Genomic DNA, 20,262 nt, shown 5'->3' on the forward strand with positions numbered 1-20,262 from the left:
TATGGCCCCTGAATAAGCCCTAAGGATGACACCCCCCCCACAGACCCACACAGAAAGACTACAGCAGGCCAGGCAGTTGGATGTAGGTTGTGAAGGCTAGGACATCTGAAACTAATATGTTGGTAATTAAAGCTAAGATTTGGAGTACACTGGTATGCCTCTAGCCAGCACAATAGGTAGGTCTACACACTGAAATGGAGTACCTGACATACCAGTACAGTAGTAGCAAAAGTGTACAAGTGTCAGGTGTCCCCCACTTCCAATGTACACATATAGCAACAGTCAGGTGCGCCCCCCCGGTGCTGTGTAGGAATGTGGATACAGTCAGATGTCCCCCCACGCTGTGCAGAAATGTAGCAACAGTCAATGCCACATGACCGATGGATACCCTGCAGACACAGTATGCCACCTGTCAGTGTACAACACAGAGACCGGCACCACAGTACAGGCTACCTGGACATGTAACACATGCGATACAGTTGGCCATACTGGGCATGCTCAAACACATGAAGGTATGATGGCAATGTCAATTGACAACATGCGGAATGGTCATACTGGGCATGCTCATACACATAAACACAAGAAGGCTAGGTCTGCAAACACCAGTGGTCCGGATATATCTGCCGGTACATTGCTATACTGTTGGATGACTGTGCTGTATGGTATGTGTGTGGTACTCTCTATTGTCTGTATATTTGCCATGGTGTATTGGTAATTCACATTAGCTGTGTGCGCAGGGTTTTGCTACCAACACTTGCAAAGGACAGTTATTTGTTTACGGGCAGAACAAGCTCATTGGATACGGAGGGAGTAAGGCACATTGAAGCAGTTGGGAGCGGTTGTGCATGGGTTTGCACGGTTTTAAGCACTGCTGACCTCTGGTTACAGCTTCTTACACTTGGTTAGCCTCCACATTTCTTTACCAGTGCAATACTCGCATACTGGTAGCCAAACACGCTTGCACCCGCTCACTCCCTCACTTGCACATGCACCGACATTGGTGCTTGCATGTGTCACTCACGCTGGGTGGGGGCAATCCCTTGTGATGCCTATTACATCGGACCACATTACTACAGTATTGGGTATGGCTGACCATTAGGTGACGGCATGGCATTCGACTGTACGGAATCAGCGGCCTGTCCAGTGAGTTAATCATATTATATGCATGTTCCTCATATAATCTGCTCTCATCTGGCTGATACATGGGAACCGATACTCTGCAATACAGACAAGTAAATGTGTTTTGCGACCCACATCCATCTGCCGGGTCATGCTACCACATATCTATTGTAGGTTTGCCACCTTTTAAATTGGCCGAGGTGGGACTTTAGGATTAACACCTGTCCCACTTTGCGTGGGACAATCACTCCTTAGGCGGATGTGTCATGCGAAAATAATCAAGACATAGCAAATGTCCTGATTACAGGACAATATTATATTCTACATTTCTCTAATAGTTGCATGTAACAGTTACTGCATATATGACACTTCTATATGTTATGTGAAGTAGCATAAGCAAGTGGACTGCTACTAGACTAAGCTTTTATTTGTGCAAATACGTATAGTTCTGTACTATGCACGGCTGTAGGTATGTTCTGACCTGGTACGTCTGACATTTCTACGGAGCAGGTCCCACTTTGGCCATTTTGAAAGGTGGCAGCCCTATAGGACCTATATGTAGAGATGTCAGATTTGGCAGGGCAACACATACCCACAGCCAGTAGAAAATAGAGTACTTCACCATTTTGCCTAAATAAAAGGTTATTCTTGTAGCATTATAGTTGCTAATACTGTTTCCTATAACATCTAGGTGTTTCAGATACAACATAATCGTTTTATGCAACCACTACAGACAATATATGGATTCTTTGCCCTAAATCACAGGCCATGTGCCATAATAACATTTATTTTGCAGGACAAAACTGTCCAAAGGGGAGTGTGCCTCGCAAAGGTGAACAGGTGGTAACTCCAACCGATTATGCTATCATCAACCTAAGGCAGTTGGCGGAATATGCACTTTCTGTCACTAGCAGACCTCACATACGAATGGGGGAGAATAAACACTGAATCAGGGAGACTGCATAACACCCTCAGGGACACATTTAGATGATTGGTACTACTAACCTGACACACTGACAGTCCTAGAGCATATGTATTCATACACAATTGTCGAGGTACATGCTGTTTATGACTCATACATGTTGTCATTATTCATTACACGTATTCCACCACCTGTCCATCTAATATCACTAGTTCTAGTAGGGTTTAGTTGGGACTATATTAGATTCTGATTCGTAATCATGTACGTCCATGTTAATTGGGTACAGTTTACTGATATGGTCCCTGTGTGTTCCCCCAATGGTTTACGGACTATCTAGTAGATGTGCTCTTAAGGTTTGGGAGGTATGGGTGTCTGCTATACCCACACTGGAATATTAATTACTTCCACAAGGCAGGCCTAATACGTCTCTGCCAATCAACACCTGCACACTTAGGCCCATGATTGCATACCCATGATCCCCTACCTGACACCCCTCTACAGCACTCATCCTTACTGTGAGTGCAGCTGGGGTATGAACACACCCCTACACACTGCCCACTCTCCCCGTGTCGGGACACATGTCATACGTTTTGTAAAACCCATGTGTTATCAGACTTGCACAACCTACTGTTCCGTGTACAGCTACATCCTGGTCGTGTCGTGTACTACAGGTTTGCCTACAAGGCGAATTTTTGGTGTCACACAAGAGACCCCATGATCCATGTTTAAAGTGTAGACCTTGCAGATCTCTCCCACTGGTAGATTCCTGCCGGTGGTCTGGAAAGCGGCAGTGTATTTACCTTTATTGCGTGTCTGTATGCCTAGTTGGGGGGGTGTGGGAGGTAGACGTTTGTTTATTGGACCTCCCACTAACATATGCCCGGTCTGAACATATGTTACCCGTAATTGCTGTAGCGTAACCTAGGTATGTACATGTGTATATTTACAGTAATATATATATATATATATATATATATATATATATATATATATATATATATATATATATATATATATATTTGTGTGTGTTTGTGTGTGTGTATATATATATATATATATATATATATATATATATATATATATATATATATATATATATATATATATATATATATATATATATATATATATATATATATACACACACACATATATATATATATATATATATATATATATATATATATATATATATATATATATATATAGATATGTGTGTGTGTATGTGTATATATATATATATATATATATATATATATATAGATATATATATATATATACATGTATATATGTCTATACATACCTATTATGTACTAGCTGACCTACACGGGGTGGTCCATTGGAACCGGCCCAACCAATCCTGGCACTCCTGGATCCATAATAGCATACCCATAGTTCCTCCACCCCACCTGTGTTGAGTTTCCACACGTAACAGCCATTATCCACTTGATATCGCAGCCATGACACACCTTTACACATTGCCCTCTCCAGAGTGTTTGGGGCCCTACACACATTTTGTCCCACCTCGTGTATTCACAGGGTCTCCCGCCATTTATATTTGCACATAGGTGCCTTTCCTGGTATTATAGATTACGGCCATTTGCGGTTTACAAGTGTAGGTGGTCCCAACATGGACTACATTCTGTCTGTGTGTAATGTAGACGTAGCAGTTCAACGATGTTATGCCCACTGGTAGAACCCTGCCTGTGGTGTGAATAGCGGTGCTCTGATCACTCTTGGGCAGCTTTATCTGACATACGCTCCAAGCACTATATAATACCTTAGTTGCTCTCGATTCCCTTCACAACCCTTGTGTATGCTTTAGTCTTATAGCATTCATTCTTCATATATATATATATATATATATATATATATATATATATATATTTCATGTCTGTGGATATATATCTATACACACACACACACACACACACACACACACACATATATATATATATATATATATATATATATATATATATATATATATATATATTTATATATAATATGGGTCTACCTGAAAATGCTGACAACGCAGAACACCAACAACGAGATAACCGACACGAAAACACCGAAAAATAAAAAAGTACAAAAACACGAAACTTCACATGCCTGACAAACCAAAATCCCGACAAACAACAAAAAAAAATACCTTTCCCAAAAAACACACACACAACACAAGCACACCAAAAACCTTACAAACCTACACTAAACCTTACAAACACAACTATCTATGCACTAACCTTAACCCAAGCCCTAACTTTAAGGTCCGTCACTATCCCACACTTACCTTACCTGCACCCTAACCCTAACTCACTTAAACCGCCCCTAACCCTCAAGTCCATCACTATCCCACACTTACCTTACCCGCACCCTAACCATAACTCACTTAACCCGCCCCTAAACCTAAACACCATCACTATCGCACACTTACCTTACCCACACCCTGACCCTAATGTCTGTTCCTATCACACACTTACCTTAACATGTCGGTGTTCTTAGCATTGGGATTCTCAACTGTCGGTCTTCTCTGTTGTCGATCTTCTGGTGTCGGTGTTCTTGTTGTCGGCGTTCTGCATTGTCAGCGTTTTCAGGTAGACCCATATACATATATATATATATATATATATATATATATATATATATATATATATATATATCTGTCTGTACATACACATACATATACACCTACATACCTATTTACATTTCCCATACTGTTGAATGTCCGCCGCGCATCCCGCTTACATCTGCTTGTACGTGGCTTTACCCCCTATATCCAATGGACATTATTCTGGGCATCACATAAAATTAGCGGCCCTTTCATGGCTTGGACCCAGAAACAGACACACCTTAGTCACCGGTTTGACCACTACACCATCCATGGTACATTCCGCATGGATGGTAGCTAGGATATATGACTTCACTACAGGTATTCAACAGTACTGGCAACAAATATGATGGTTGGTGTACATATGTGTATGGACCTCTCAACCACTCAGGGACTAATTTCAACAGTAACAGGGACAAGGCAAGGACAAATCAGGAACAATCACGGACACTTTTAAAATATTAGTACTATTAACTTGAAACGTTGACAGAATCAGAGCATATGTATTAATACTTATTTTCTGAAGTAAAAGATGTCTATTACTCTTAATTATTGTCATTATTCATTCAGTGTAATTCACCATCTTTCCTCCAAAGGTCACTGGTTTTAGGGGGGATTAAGAGGCTGGCCAGTTATTGTGCGAATGCTCTGATCATTGGTAGGGTTGCCACCTTTTCATATCACCAGGATGGGATATATTCGCGACACACCAGACTTTTCAGGCCAACACATACCCATGGTCAGTACAACAGATAGTACTTTTGCTTTATGCCTAAATGTAAGCTTATTGTTGTAGCAGTTTAGCTGCTTCTTCTGTTTTGTTTACTTGCTTATTCTGTTTCTTGTAACATGTAGGTATTTTACATATGGAAATAACTATTGTATGTGACTGTTACATAAGATGTGGGACATAATTATGTCCTATGATCGCAGGAAATTTTACATTTATAATAGTTTTGGTATGGATACAACTGCCCAGAGGGGGACTGTCCCACACAATGTGGGACAGGTGGTAACCCTGACCATTGGGCTAGACTTAGCTATTGGCGGCGCGCTAACACGATGAGTTTCACTTCCACTTGGTATAACTATCGACACTACAATGGAATACGGGCACGGGGTTTTAAATGTCAGTTGTTCGAAGGATGGGGACTCAATATGCAGCTACGTGCATTTGTGTTTGCTTCTTATTTTTGTGTTCGCAAAACTGTCTTGCATGCTTTGCATATGTTTCAATATCCACAGACAATGACAGGTGTGATTACTATTTGAGGCAGGCTGTACTATTCAGCATTTTAGGTTGCACGTAAACAGCCGACATGTCCAAGCCTCCGTGCGGCACTTGGGCACGCCCCATGTACTTGCGCACATTTCCTATGCACGTGGATGTGGCAGCAGAGCGCCTTCATTAATATGCATATGGTGCTACTGCGCCATCTCTACGCCGCACGGTCGGCGCAATGGGCCGAGCTTCATGAATCCTGGGGAAAATATGTGTTTAATCAAATTAAAGTTAAAACAATGATTGTCATGTCACAAGAAACTAGTTGCTCAGGTCATGAAAAACTGGAGCTCTTATACAAAAACAGCAGTAATTACTTTGATTCATGCATTTCTGGGCTGGTCTTTATTTAAGATATATTCACATACCAAACGTAATGCCTTATTTGCAAAGTAAGGCACTTTGCGGGCGGGGGAGGGGGCAACTAGTGGGGAACTTTTCTGGTGTCAGTAGAAAATGAGATTACAATATGTTCTGGATTCCTTTGGAAAAGTAAGGTAAAGTTAGGACAGGAAATCTTCCACTTTACACAGTGGAATGTGAGATAATTAATGTCAAATCACTGATAACCCAGAATCCCCTTTCCCCATATAAATTACAATGGGTAAGTTAATAAAATGAACACCAGAGAAAACTACTGTGGAAATCCATTAACTACAAAAGACAGGTGTCCTGTCATGTATACAGACAACAGTTTTTGATAACATTATATGAATCTGGATATGGATAAAACTAGTAGTACTGAGAACTTTTACATCCCTTTTAATTACTGCTATTGGCAGAAAATAGCAATTTTAAGAAACAGTTACACAACACAGTTTACTATTATTATAACTGCAATGTAAACAAACAAATGAGAAAAGTAGTCTGCATTACAGTCTGATAGCTTGCTTTTGGCCATGTCTGACAAAAAAACTCTTTACAGGGAAAATACAACCAAACGTTTGTTTCATTGAACTAGGTCAAACATATTTTCTTAATGGCCTGCAAACAAATGTAGCTATTTGCTTAGGTATAGCAGGGTCCAGATTGGTGTTTGTCTATTGTGGATGTTGACTTCAGACAAGTAGATGGAGTCTGGTATGTTATATTATGTAGACAACAGCTCATTCTTACTGAACTATATTTGTCAGTTATGTGTTTTAACCATGAGTACTGCCTACTGCTATTCTACATCCAACTGTCTCCTAGTTCTCTGTCCCCACTCCCCAAAAAAGTGTGCTACTTATAAGGACTGAACCTGGTTAATCCAACACCCACCAACTCTCCAAAAAGTAAGCCAGACCAAATAGAACCCTTCTTAGTCAATTAAGCTGCTCTTTATTCCCATGTGCATGTGCACACATATATGAAGGAGCAGATGCACAAGCACCAACAAACATGCACACACGTGCGTGCAAGCAGATATACATGCATAAATATACACACACATTTTCATTAGCAAAACAATTCTAGTATAACAGCTTCAAGGCAAAAATTATAAAATACACCTCAAATTTTAATGTGTATCACCAACACCCCCATTTTCCACAATATACAAGTGCTTATGTTTTACTATAAATGTCATGTTTGCTTATAAGAAGTCATTTCTTTGGGGGATCATGATAATAGCTGCACTTTAAAAAATTATGATTTGCTTTTCTGTTAAACAGAAATTATTTATATAAAAGCAGTTCTCTTTTATTTACTGATAACAGCATAATGCATAGATCACAAGATGTTTAGCAGAAAACGACTTTCAATTTGTATGCAGGTGGTGAGCTTCTAAAGCAGCATTAAGGCTGAGCCAGGGTGGATTAATTTCCAGTCTTCGATATTCATTAACTCTGGCTTCAGAAAAGATACAAGGAAACGAGACAATTACCCTCAATGCCTCAGCAATGAGCAACAGCTTCACAATCCGAAGTTTGCAGTGCCATACAAATTCATCAAGAGAAGGGGGCGAGTCCCTTTAAGCAGAGGTGGGAAAGCATATGGCAAAAGTAAGATGGTGCTATTTAAAAGGCTTTTGGGAGTCACTCAGGCTATGTAAGGTATTTAGCTAAATGATGCAGTGCATTCATTGTTTTAAATGCACTGAGCTCTTTGACTGTCCAAGGCTATAAAGTGACCAACTGGTCAAACAAAGGCTAAATTTAGCAGCAATTTTGTATTGGTCAGTGTGCACTTAATTCCTTTGAAAGTAGCAGCAGTTGGTTTCTTCCCTTGTTTTTTTTTTTTCTATTCAGACTCTGAATCGTGTGACCTGCAGGGCAGTGAAACACCACTGGAACTTAGTGAAAGTGTTACGGAAGCAACACTAGCAGTAAAATAACAATATAAAAAGCCTTGCCTTTGCAATAAGCATGCAGCAGCTAAAACTAAACGTCTGAGCTGAATATTTACCTCAGGATCTTCATAAACATCAGGGTCCATATGCAGGCTTTGTGGGTAAAGAGCTACCCAGTCTTTCTTCCTTAGGCTGATTGCCTCATCCCCTTCCAACCTGAGAGTGAAGTCCTCCTGAACTACACGAATGTTCATAGACGCTGAGCACATGCGAAGGCTTTCATGTATGGCACTGCCTGCATAAAAACAAAGCAGGGATGAAGAGAAAATGTGAAGGTCAAGCTAAATGATGGAGCTGCAGTATTAATAAAGTAACTACCCAGTAATAAAGGAAAGAATGATTAACCATTAAACCTCCAGAGCTACTGCACAGCTTTCTGAAAGAGCAGTCCAAATCAACAGGCTTAGCACAACTGGAATCACGAGGTGCATGCTGTTCTTGCCAACTGTTTGTGTGATTTCATTCAAAACATTTATTATCAGAACAGTTAAAGAGCATCTAAGAACCTTAACAATTTTAATATACATGCGTGACCTATACAGAACCTTTAGCAGGACTCCGTGATTGGCAACTATACTGTTTATACTTTGCAGAAATATTTGCAAGTAGGTCTCAAGATTCTCAAAGGATTTTAATGTAACAGACACTATGCACTATTGCACTATGAACGTATTTAACTCCTATGCGACTTCAGTATCTATTTCACAAAAGGAAAAGTATTTGCATACACAGCAAAAAAGCTACCAGCATGAAAGCAAAATAATGCAGTGTTTACACCTAACAGCAGTAAATTATGCCTAATGCATAAATACTGTAATATTTACTTTACCAAATTACAAAAAATATAAATTATATTTTTCCTTCAGTGTAATAAGCTTCTATTAAGGATGTTTTCATCATGGGAAGATGTACTTCATTTTGATCTTCACTTTACATAAATATTTTCAAAAATCTTAAAACTCCTCTTCCTTACACAAAAGGAAACATTCACAACTATACCAGTGTATTCAAGGCCTGCAGCCATACACACAAATCCTTTTAATGACATACCATGGTAAGATACAGTCTAAATATGTCTGAGCAGCTAAAGGGGGTGGGAAGCAGTGACAGCAATAAAAGCATTCTCCTTTTCTAGACTGGGACTGCCTAGGTTTCTGTTACCTGACTACTGCAAGGCGGACTGATGGCGGCCATGGTGGTGTTGGTTAACACTGCTGTACGTTAGTTCACTGAAATGTAGGAGTAAGTAGAATTTAGCCAAAGTGCCATGCACCTATGACAGCAATACTGTTTTGTTTTACTGTTTCAAGACTGTAAAGTACACAGGAACAGGACAGGGCTCCATGAAACCTTAACCAATGAGCCATGGGGTGTCCTACTATTCCAGTGGGCAAGTGAGGGATTACTAAGATGACAGACACAGTGGGGTGTGATGTCACCCTTGACCACAGCAGGATTCTTCAAACAAATCCCCAGTCAGTGGAGACAGGCAGCAAAATGTTAATGATGCTCAGGACCCACCATGACAAGACAGGCTGCAGGTCCTAAAAACTAACCAAAGACAGAAACTGTTCTCTTTAATTAAAGGAAATGAAGGAAAAGGAGAAACCATATGCACATTGCAGTCACCACTCTATATTATAATTCTCAAGAAACTCAATGTCCTTGCTTTCCCTGTAGCCTTCACCTTTTGCTCCTTGCACAACAGATTTTATGGCTAATTTCCGGCAATTTATACTGGCAGTTTCAGGAAGAATTCCTTTGGGAATAATATGCATAATTTGCATAAATCATTCTGATAGACTGCACACCAGCATGTAGCTACTGTCTAGGGCTACATCACTTATTTTATAATCAAAATTGACTATTTTTCCACCAGCATATATGGACGCTGCATTAACTGTCTTCACTCCCTGTAACCATCAGGGAAAAAACATTAGCAAATGGAATTATTTTCCACAAAATAATAAATATTCAAAATTATGCTCTGTAGTAAACTCAGGAAGGCATAGCAACTCACTATAGACATAGAATCAAATTTAAAATACATTAAGTTTATCAAGAAAACATATTTCAAGACTACAGCTATTTGTGTTCAAATAAAAGCAGAAGTTCTTTCAGTAAAAATTAAATCTGCTGCAACATGTAATGAAAATAAAGTGGCACTGGGCGCATTCTCGTAGGAAGTTTTTCCTTAAGCGTGCAATTGTCTAAAGAAATGAGGCTGCGGCTAGCTCTTTTTGGCCAGTGCTGTGATTGAATGTGACGTACAGTGAGGCTGTGCATATTCTTTTAGACTGCCTTCGTTACTGTAATCAGGAAGAGTCAAATCGGCTTGCTGGTGACGAAGCCAGAAAAAAAAACCTCTGGTTTCGCAATGCGACTTCTACTATGGATAGCCACAAGGCAGCAGAGACATAAAGACTTCAAACAGTGCTCTCCAACAAAAACTTTGTACGGTGAAACCACGTTCAACACCAACCCCCGGCCCCACATTTAGATACACATGCTTAATTCAGCCTCAGAAAAGAGGCTGAAAATATAATACAGTATTATTTGAGAAATGGTACATGACACATGCAACAACTATATTCATCTTAGAAACCCTACAAATTATAAAAGAAAAAACAGCAAATCTACTTCCATGCTTGGGCAACAATATACAAAGTTGCCCCAGCTGCATGGTTACATCCAGATGGCTGATGATCTTGGGCAGCATGCAGTCTGTCCCTGATGCAGTATCATAAATGACAACAGGGCAGACATATCTTGTGCAAAAGTTAATCACAATAATAGAGCACAAAGTGTGGCTTGGCATTCAGCTAATAAATGACAAATCTGTTTTACCTTCCAGCACCGGCAATGTATGGGGGCTGAAGCAAGCTTTAGCTCAGAGCAATCATGCCAATAATTATTAGATGACAAAAGTAATGAATCACATTACAATCGGCCAGGGACAAAGGGCTGTACAAAGCTATTGCCTAGAACAAAACAAGACAATCAGACATCCTCAGGCCCTGTAAAGCTATACTTTACACTTATGAGAAGTAAAAGAAGGGTGACCTGCACAAAGAGATCACTACCATCACCTTGCAGTTCTGCTGAAGACATTCACTGCAGCTGACATACTAGCTGAGTATTCTAAGAGGCACACCATTCTACAGAAAAGGGCACAGTACGTTATGTAGTACAGGACTTCTATACCTGATTCTGATTTAGTGACGAACAAACAAGGTGATTTATGATGGATCAAGGAATGACAAAAAATAACTGTGTGTGTGTGTGTGTGTGTGTGTGTGTGTGTGTGTGTGTGTGTGTGTGTGTGTGTGTGTGTGTGTGTGTGTGTGTGTGTGTGTTTGTACATAGTTACATGTCCAACTCCTTTCAGTTAGATTGCTGCCTGCTGCAAATTATACGCTTGCTTCCACACACAGAGCATGCAGAGCTATTCATGACAGAATGCCAAACACAGGACACTACTTATTTTAATATGGTTTAGGTGCTCAAATATTTCCCCCACCCAAACTTTTCAGGCTTAAACTGCTTATAATTCTCACTTCACGTTACATTTTCTAAGACTGTTTTAGTACATGTATAAATATTCAGTGTTTAAATCTAATTTGCTATACTCGATTTATGTACCTTCAAGCACTTGTCTTCCAATTTCCAGTGAATAAATGCGTACTAATGAGAAAAAGAGCTATCAGCTTAGGCTGGATGACTTTAGTCCAGCCTGCCACCAGCTCATGATAGGCAGGTAAACTGAGTTAAAGAGAAAAGTCCTGTCAGCTGAGATATAACATGGTGGCCAAATAGCAAGCTGTCAGCCATTAAACCAAAACAAGGAACTGCTAGAAACAAAGGTCACAGCAAATCATTAAGATGCTTAGCTTTCACATACAGCATAGCATCAGTTAAACCTAGCCTTCAACAGTGAATGTTTGGTCAAACTTACTGTGTATAAAATGATGCTTAATGACTGCAAAGCTTTCAAAAAGTAGCATGAATACACTAATTATATTTACACACAAAAACAACAAAAAAACCTACAAACTAAAACAAAAATGATTTTTTTTCTGTTGTAAATATAAACCATTAAGCCTTCATTCAACATATTCTTCTGAATTTATAGTGGTCTATAATGGTCCTTCTATCAGTGTCATATTACTGTTCATTTTAGCACCTTGAAGATTGCTGATATGGCAAAAAACAGCCCTACTAGACCCTCTGGCCAATAACAAACAATGCCATATTATGCTACTGTCGACTAGCCCAGTACTTCAAGATATGTGATAATGATTATCCTTGAACTCAGGAGTCTGCCTGAAAGTAAAAAGTACTTCCTCCTGGTTCCTCATTGGCTTGCAAATGTAATTTGATGGATTTCAGCAGTACTCTAGCCCCCATCAAAAATCATACCAAAAGGGAATACGGATGTTTGTTACATTCTTTGACTCAAGTCTCTTGCAAACAGAATCTTCACTTTTACTTTAGTGATAAAACTAATGCTGCTGGGAATTAATTCAAGACATTCACTGGAAGAAATGTACTTTGTTCGTAGGCAATGGTTATACCTGTGAGTGGCCTAAGAACACAAAGTACAACGTGTTTTTACAAGTTATGTGCTAAATTTATTGTTTACTTCACTACTGCAAAGAAACAACTTATTCACAGACTAACAAGGTCTGAAAAATTAGGTTTGTAAACTAACTCCTGGTTTTGAAGGTACTAAGACACCTTTCCAGCACCCGTTTCTAATGAAGTCTAAGTAAGCCTCTACAGACCACCCCTTCACTTACCCTTAACACCACAACTCATTTGTAATTAACATGCTATACAGTAATGCATTGTGACTCCATGGCGCTGTGGGGTAAAGGCTTCACTGTGACACAGATGACTCATCATCAATGAATGAATAAGAACTGGACTAATTGGCTTGGGAAGGCTGGGAGTGAGTGACCAATGTTGGTTTGACCATCCTGGGGGGGGAGTAGGCTGCCTGCCTTTTACACTATTGCAAATGGCAGAGTATGAAGAAGGAACCTGGGTACATAGTTAATACTAGGTTAATATTCTTCAGACAATTACAAGCCTAGCCAATAACTAGAGGTCAGAATCAAACCCTGTACCTTGTATCTGTGAGGTTAAGACCTTAACCATTACGCCAAGCAGGACACAGGATCAGACCTACCAAGGCACTACTATGCAATCCTTTGCACTGTAGTCAGGGAGAAGTGTGTACAGGAGTACACATGCACCAGATGGGCCAAGCACTGCAGTCTTCCTTTAAGTGGAGTGTGCATCAAACAGCTGAGGGGTAACAGCAGACGGGGAAAAGTACAAAAGCCCTATGACATCTGGGACTACAATGCCTAAAGTTAGAATGCAAGGTCAGCAGGAATGTTGGTGAAAAAAAGCCTATATAAAATAGTCATATCAATACAAAACTCTCTGGGGACAAGTCTTTAATGAGTTCAGTTAAAACTGATTGATCTGGACTGAAAGCCACTTATATTGAAGCTAATCAGTAGCAAAGCATGGCACTGTCACTTTCATTGAAAACTGCTTTTGTAAGCAGCAATACAGTTTGCACAGTTATGTCCCCATCTTTATGTGACTGTGGAGTTAAAAGTAAGGGTGGTGTGTGTGTCTATTTGTGTGTGTGTGTTTGGGAGGTGCATTATGGAGGAATAGCCTTCTCTGCAAAAAACACCAGTTCGGTTGTTTTTGTTCATTCAAACAAAATTCATGTCATTGAACAATTAAAGTTTCACTTTCACTAGTTAGATGATTTGGCTGTGTTCCAATTGCTCTAAGTGGTTTTATTCAGCTTTGATTTATATTCTTAACATTAATCCTGCCCTGCAGCCTCAAGTCCCATGTTTATATCCATTACCTAGAAATATGGGTTCAAATCAATCTAACCTACTTAAAATGTTACAAGAGCACACTAATAAACTACATTCTCTTCAGCCATTGCCAGAAAATACTATGTACTTCTAATTCATCAGTAACTGTACACTTTTTAAAGAATACCTCTGTATATAGACTATTTACAGTTGCTGTTATTTAAAAGAGAACAGAAAAAGGAATTGATGCCCTCTAACCCATTCTACATGCCCCTAAGTTAGACAGACTGCACATATTATGGAACTTAAAAAAAAAACAACTTTATAATGACAAATACTAAAGTCTACCGATGTCAGAAAGGAGAAAAATACTAATCAGATGAAAAGCAAACACCAAACTATTCATTTTAGACAGAACACTACAAATGTGAAATACAATGCTTACATAAATACATGTGACAATTAAAATGCATGAGCGAGTCAGTATATGACAAGTACACTATAAAATTTCAGTTAGTTGCTTTCTACTTCCTTAGGTTTGATTTGTCTGCTTGCTAACATAGTAGCAGTAAATCTGTTTCAAAATGAACTGAATCATTTACAGCAGATGAAAGAGATTGCTATAACAATTACGCAGCTGGGCCATGCATTTCCTCAGTATATAGAAATGAGTGATGCATGCAGTTTGGTTTTTGCAAAGGATGACAAAAAAATATATATATATTACCTAGGTACACCAGACTGTCTAATTGTTCTCTGGTGAGGAGGATGTTACATCCTAAACCTATTTCTTGATGTGTTGACTGCAGCACGTGGTCCACTTCGTCACGCACCACTGCAAGGGCTTCTGGGTTCCTCACCAGGTAATACATAGCCCAGAATGTAGCCGGAAGCGTGTTTCCCATGGCGGCCCACAGGAAAGCGAAATGATGTGCTAGAGGAAAATAAGTGAAAAGGAAGATTAATAGCATTTATTACACTGATTAGATTTGCAGTGTGCTAATTAAAAGATGTTGGGACACAGACCTAGCCAGGGATCAGTGCATACTAATGAGGACCAATCAGCTTCTGAAGTCCAATTTTCTGCTTAATGAGAATGGTTTAAAATCTAATGTTTTGAGGGAGGGGGCAGATGGAGTAACTCCATCTCTCTTATAATATTCCTCATTATCACCATTAACTATCTTGTTTTACCACCTCAGCATAAAAAACTGAATTCAATTATCTCAGAGGGCTGATGCAGAGTAAAACATTTTTATCATTAGCCAATTAAGATGGACATTAAACTTTTCAAGGTCACATTTTGCTTTTTTGTGCAAAATATTTACAGTATTGGTTCACAAAAATCTTTCTCTTTTCTTCTTACTTAAAATGATTCTGAGGTTACATACCAGCTTTTTCCTGATCCCGAAGTTCATACTCTTCGAACAAATCTCTCCTGCAGCGGACCACATCTGAAGTCTCATGCCATTTCATCACATTTTTGCACAAAAAAATGTTTATGATATCTTTCCGAATCTTTTTAGTTGCTCCTAGTAATTCAATGGGAACATTAGCTACAAGGTATGGGAACATCTTATCAAATGTATTGAAGTCTTCCTTGAGTCTGTCAATGAATGAATGTCTTTGTCCATCTTGACATTTTCCATAAACAGATAAGAAACTGGCTTCAAACATAACACGGTTGCAGAAACTGTATAGTTTCTCAGTCCTCCAGTCCACAGTTTCTTGAATGCTCTTCTCACAAAGCACCAATTGAAGATTTTTGTTCATACTCTCTGTGAGCTTGTTCAGTGAGTCACCTTGCAAATGCTGGTAAGCCTTGTGCACTTTCTCAGACAGGCCTGGGAACTTTGTTTCAATCATTGGTGGGTAAGCAAATGTTCTTGATGCCATTGAAAGTGCAAAGTCCTGAAAATCTAGTTGCTTTCCTTGTCTTATGATAAATCCATACTGTAGTGGGTCCATAATGTATGTAATATATCTGCCTGAAGAAAGGACAATTTGATAAGAACTCTGACAATTACAGTATACACATTAATGAAGAGAAAAGTAAAAATTATACTCGATAGGACATACATTAACTGGAAAAATACGACATATTCATAAGAATTCAGAACAGTTTCATGTACTTAGTAATGTAAGAAATTTTAGTTCTGCAACTATACAGGACAGACTTTACAAATTTGTATTTATTATTTGTGAACTGGGAAAGTCCAACTTGGAACAAAGCCAATTTTCAGTGGAGGCCTGGGGAGAAAGGCTCCAGATGAATGTCTTTGTAATGTGGGAGGAAACAGGAGCACCCGGAGGAAACCCACATGAATGCAGGGAGGACATACAGACTCCACACAGGAGGCACCCCAGCTGAGAATTGAACTGGAGAACCTCTTGCTGTGAGGTGACAACGTTACTGCTGCACCACTGTGCCATCTGTGCAATTTATATACAAGAAATGCAGAATCTGTTAAGTTTCACATTTTTAAGGACTATAGACTTAATTCCAGCTAATACATGTTTCAGGGTAAATGGCAGCAGGTACATGTTCTGAACAAACTAGATTACAAAACATAATCTAAATAAATATAAATATGCATATAAATGTGCATTTCAAAAGCAAAGTGTTGCTAGCAGTTGCAAAATATAGCACTTTATATGCCAAAGGGTAGCTTCCTAAGCACACTGAATGACTTCTCAAAATGCTAGGCTTATATAACATGTTACAATGCACAATGCAGAACATTCTATAACAGTTATTAGTACTGTATATTTACCACAGTCTAGGTGCCAAAACAAATATCTCTGAGAATGGGACAGGCTTTATCAGCTGAACAGTATTGTGTTATTTTTATTATTTATTTATTTATTTTACATTTGTTGACCGGGATGGTCCGACTGAGCTGAATAGTCCATTTTGAGCAGAGGCCCGGGGAGAAAAGCTCCACAGTATACAAGTCATTAAAAGCTTTTAGGTATTATTTGGTTGCAGTTTTGAATTGATTAGTTTGTGTATGAGACTTGATTTCTAGTGGCAATTTATTCCATGCTATAGAAGGATTGGAGCTATAGAGATTGCATCCAAATTTAGTTTTAGCTTTGTATATTTGTAATAGGTTTTGGTCAAAGCTATGTAAGGACCTGGTAGGGGAGTATTGAGAGATTAAAGAGGATAGGCTAGGACAGAAGGATTGCTGGTATAGAACTGTATGGATTATCTGTAGTTGGGAGTGAAGGAGTGAGTGGGGTAGTTCAAGCCAGTTTAAGTATCTTAGTGAGAGACAATGGTGAGATTTATAAGTTTGTTGGGCAGCGAATCTTGCAACCTTGTTGTAGGCGGATTCTAGTTTTGCTAGAAGTGTGGAGTTGAGATTAGTGGGAATTTGACAGCTATACAATAGACAGGGTAGTAGGCATGAGTGACAGAGGGTAACTCTTGCTTTACTTGTAAGGAACCTTTTGTTTCGATAGAGAAGGCCCAGTTTTTGGTGTGTCTTTTTAATACAGTTATTTATATGTAAGTCAGATTTAAGTTGGTCGTCTATTGTTACTCCTAGTAGTTTTGTGTTACTTTCAGCTGTGATGGATGTGTTATTAAGGGAGAGTACTGAGAAGGGTGATTTAAGGTGGGTGAGGTTTTTAGGAAGAAAGAGTAGGAGTTGTGTTTTCTTAGGGTTAAGTATTAGCCGGTTATCACAGAGCCAGGATTCTACTGCGTTGAAAGATGCTTGAGTAGCAGAGATAAGGTCATCGGGAGAATCTGCATTGGTGACAACTGTGGAATCATCTGCATATTAAATAAGGGGTGACAGAGGACAGGAGGTATGTAGGAGATTAGTGAAGATATTAAAAAGTAATGGGTCTAGGATGGATCCTTGGGGGACATCCATTTTCACTGTAAAGGGGAATAGAGCAGAGAGCCATTTCACACATTGCAGGCGTTCAGTGAGACAGCTGGTAAACCAGGTAATAGCAGAGGTACAGAAGTTGAGGTTAGACAGTTTGGATAGTAGGAGAGGGTGACAGACTGTATCGAAGGCTTTGGGCTATAGCCTATCAGGGCTGGCCTTAGCAATAGTGGGGGCCAATATAGACCATTATGGAGGGGCCTCTTGGCTCTACCCATCCCATCCTTGCAGCCACCCTCCCCCAGTCTATTCAGCAACATCAGTAATGTTTCCCAACATGTTTTGTCACAAAAAAAAAAAAAAAAAAAAAGTTCCTGGCTGGCTGATGCTGACAAATGGTATGATCATTTGATGGATAAAAGAGACTCTTCTACATGAGGCAATCCCCGACCTCCTCATATGAATGAAAATCTGCACCACACACTCTCTAATTAAATGTTAATTCTTCAAAACTCAGAAGTGCTATCACTATTGCCCCCCCCCCCGACACACACACACAAAGACTCAAACACTCTGGCTTGATAAAGGGTTGTTAGCATTTGAAATTGAAAACAAATGACTGTACAAAGTGCTGAACACACAAAGGCAAGACACATTTACCACATTCTTATTTTTATCCTAAATGTTTCTCATTTTGCTGTCCTGCAAACAAGTTTCTACACGATAAAGTATTTCCCTACAGCAGTTATCCCCATCACACACAATGTGGCAAGCACATATATAGACAATAGTTCCATATTGATGACAATAATATACAATAATATATTAAGACTGTATGTGTGTTGCTCACATTGTTCACTTGTCCATTTCCTTTTGTGCCACTAAGGCAGTGACGCTTTTTACAGTAAGCTATAAAGTCAAAGTCTTATGGATGTCAAACTGATGAGGAACTCACCATCCATTTGAGAGTCTTGTAATCAACTCTTTCTACTAAAATTTCTTCCCAGCATTCACCTTTATGAACCATTCATTTAAATTATACCTCTTAAATTCCATTCCCAATATCTTCCGATGTTATTGCGATTACTAGTATGCATAAAAAATGTGAATTTTTACACTACAGCAAGAAACAAAAACAATGTCTACTCATTGTGGAGAAGCAGTCAACTCTGGCACAGATCTGCTGTAAATGGGTTATATTCTAAATCTTTCCTTGTGAGCTCCTCAGAGATCTTTCCAACTTGTGAACTATACTGTAAGATGAAAGCCTTGTTTTACTATGTAGTGGCATTTCTTCCACTGGTATATAAGCTTTGCTACAAAATGACCTTGGTAATTCTCAAACAGGGATCTAAAAATAATCTTAAAATGCTTAACATGTCATGTTACTCAGCACTAATCTACCTATATTCAGCCTACTCACTCTAGGTCACTGACCTAGCTGGGCATGCTATCTCCCAGCTCATTAGCCTAAAACACATGGACATTTAACTCTATTCACTGCTTCAGTCACTGTGCCGTCATTCATGTATCCACCCAAATGAAAATATGCTATAACAAACATGCTGTCCAGCTCTGGAAACAAGATATTCAAATTCTAAACATATTCAGTTTCCAAATTTAAAATGCCCTCTAACATTAACAGTGCTAGGATTTGTCAGTAGAACAGCACTATATATTCCTCAAGCAGCTATAGCCTGCAGCAAGCAAAGCACTAACTCTCCAAACACAAGCGAATCTTGTTCTCCACTACCATAAGCGTACAGGTGCAAAAACTGGAAACTTCAAATAGATGAGCATCCAGCTGAGTGCAAAACACACAGGGAAGCACAGGAGCAGAGCAACAAACAGAAAACATTGTGCATTTTGTTGTAGCTTAGCTACATCTCATGGCTCAGACAAACATCTGTGGCTGCATAAACAGTACCTGTTTGTGGGCCATGTGAGTTTCATTCTTAAGATGCAATTTGCAGAAGTGCAGTGATGGTGACACAGTGCGGGGCCCTAGTGAGACAAACTGATTAATTGGCTTGCAGCCTGACCTGGTTCCTATTCAGAGAAATGTTACCTGTATGCTTCGGTCACCTAGGTACTGTTTAGAAATACTAAGATACAGAAAACTGATGCAACCTAGGATGGCAAACAGAACACTCATAGCTGTTTCTTTAAGTGCGGTATCTCCTCCAAGACAAGAATATGTAACCACAACATACTTAGAAGCAGCTTTAAGGCTGATCAACCTTAAGGAAATGGAGTTAATGGTATACATAACTAGGCATTCTGTTATTGCTCTCCAACATACTTTCAG

General features: G+C 39.2%; 1 protein-coding gene across 1 annotated transcript in view; it reads right to left on the reverse strand.

The window, feature by feature from the left end:
* LOC122796743 (cytochrome P450 7B1) overlaps positions 1-20,262 on the reverse strand; it is a 777,380-nt gene that overhangs the window by 69,093 nt on the left and 688,025 nt on the right. Inside the window, exons 3-5 of the mRNA XM_044065451.1 lie at positions 15,501-16,097; positions 14,837-15,043; positions 8,317-8,495 (exon numbers count right to left, since the gene is read on the reverse strand). Coding sequence (XP_043921386.1) covers positions 8,317-8,495; positions 14,837-15,043; positions 15,501-16,097 — 983 coding nt within the window. The remainder of the gene's footprint in view (positions 1-8,316; positions 8,496-14,836; positions 15,044-15,500; positions 16,098-20,262) is intronic.

Source organism: Protopterus annectens, chromosome 3.part0, assembly GCF_019279795.1.
Source record: "Protopterus annectens isolate FY-2018-M chromosome 3.part0, PAN1.0, whole genome shotgun sequence".
In the NCBI taxonomy this organism is placed as follows: Eukaryota; Metazoa; Chordata; order Ceratodontiformes; family Protopteridae; genus Protopterus; species Protopterus annectens.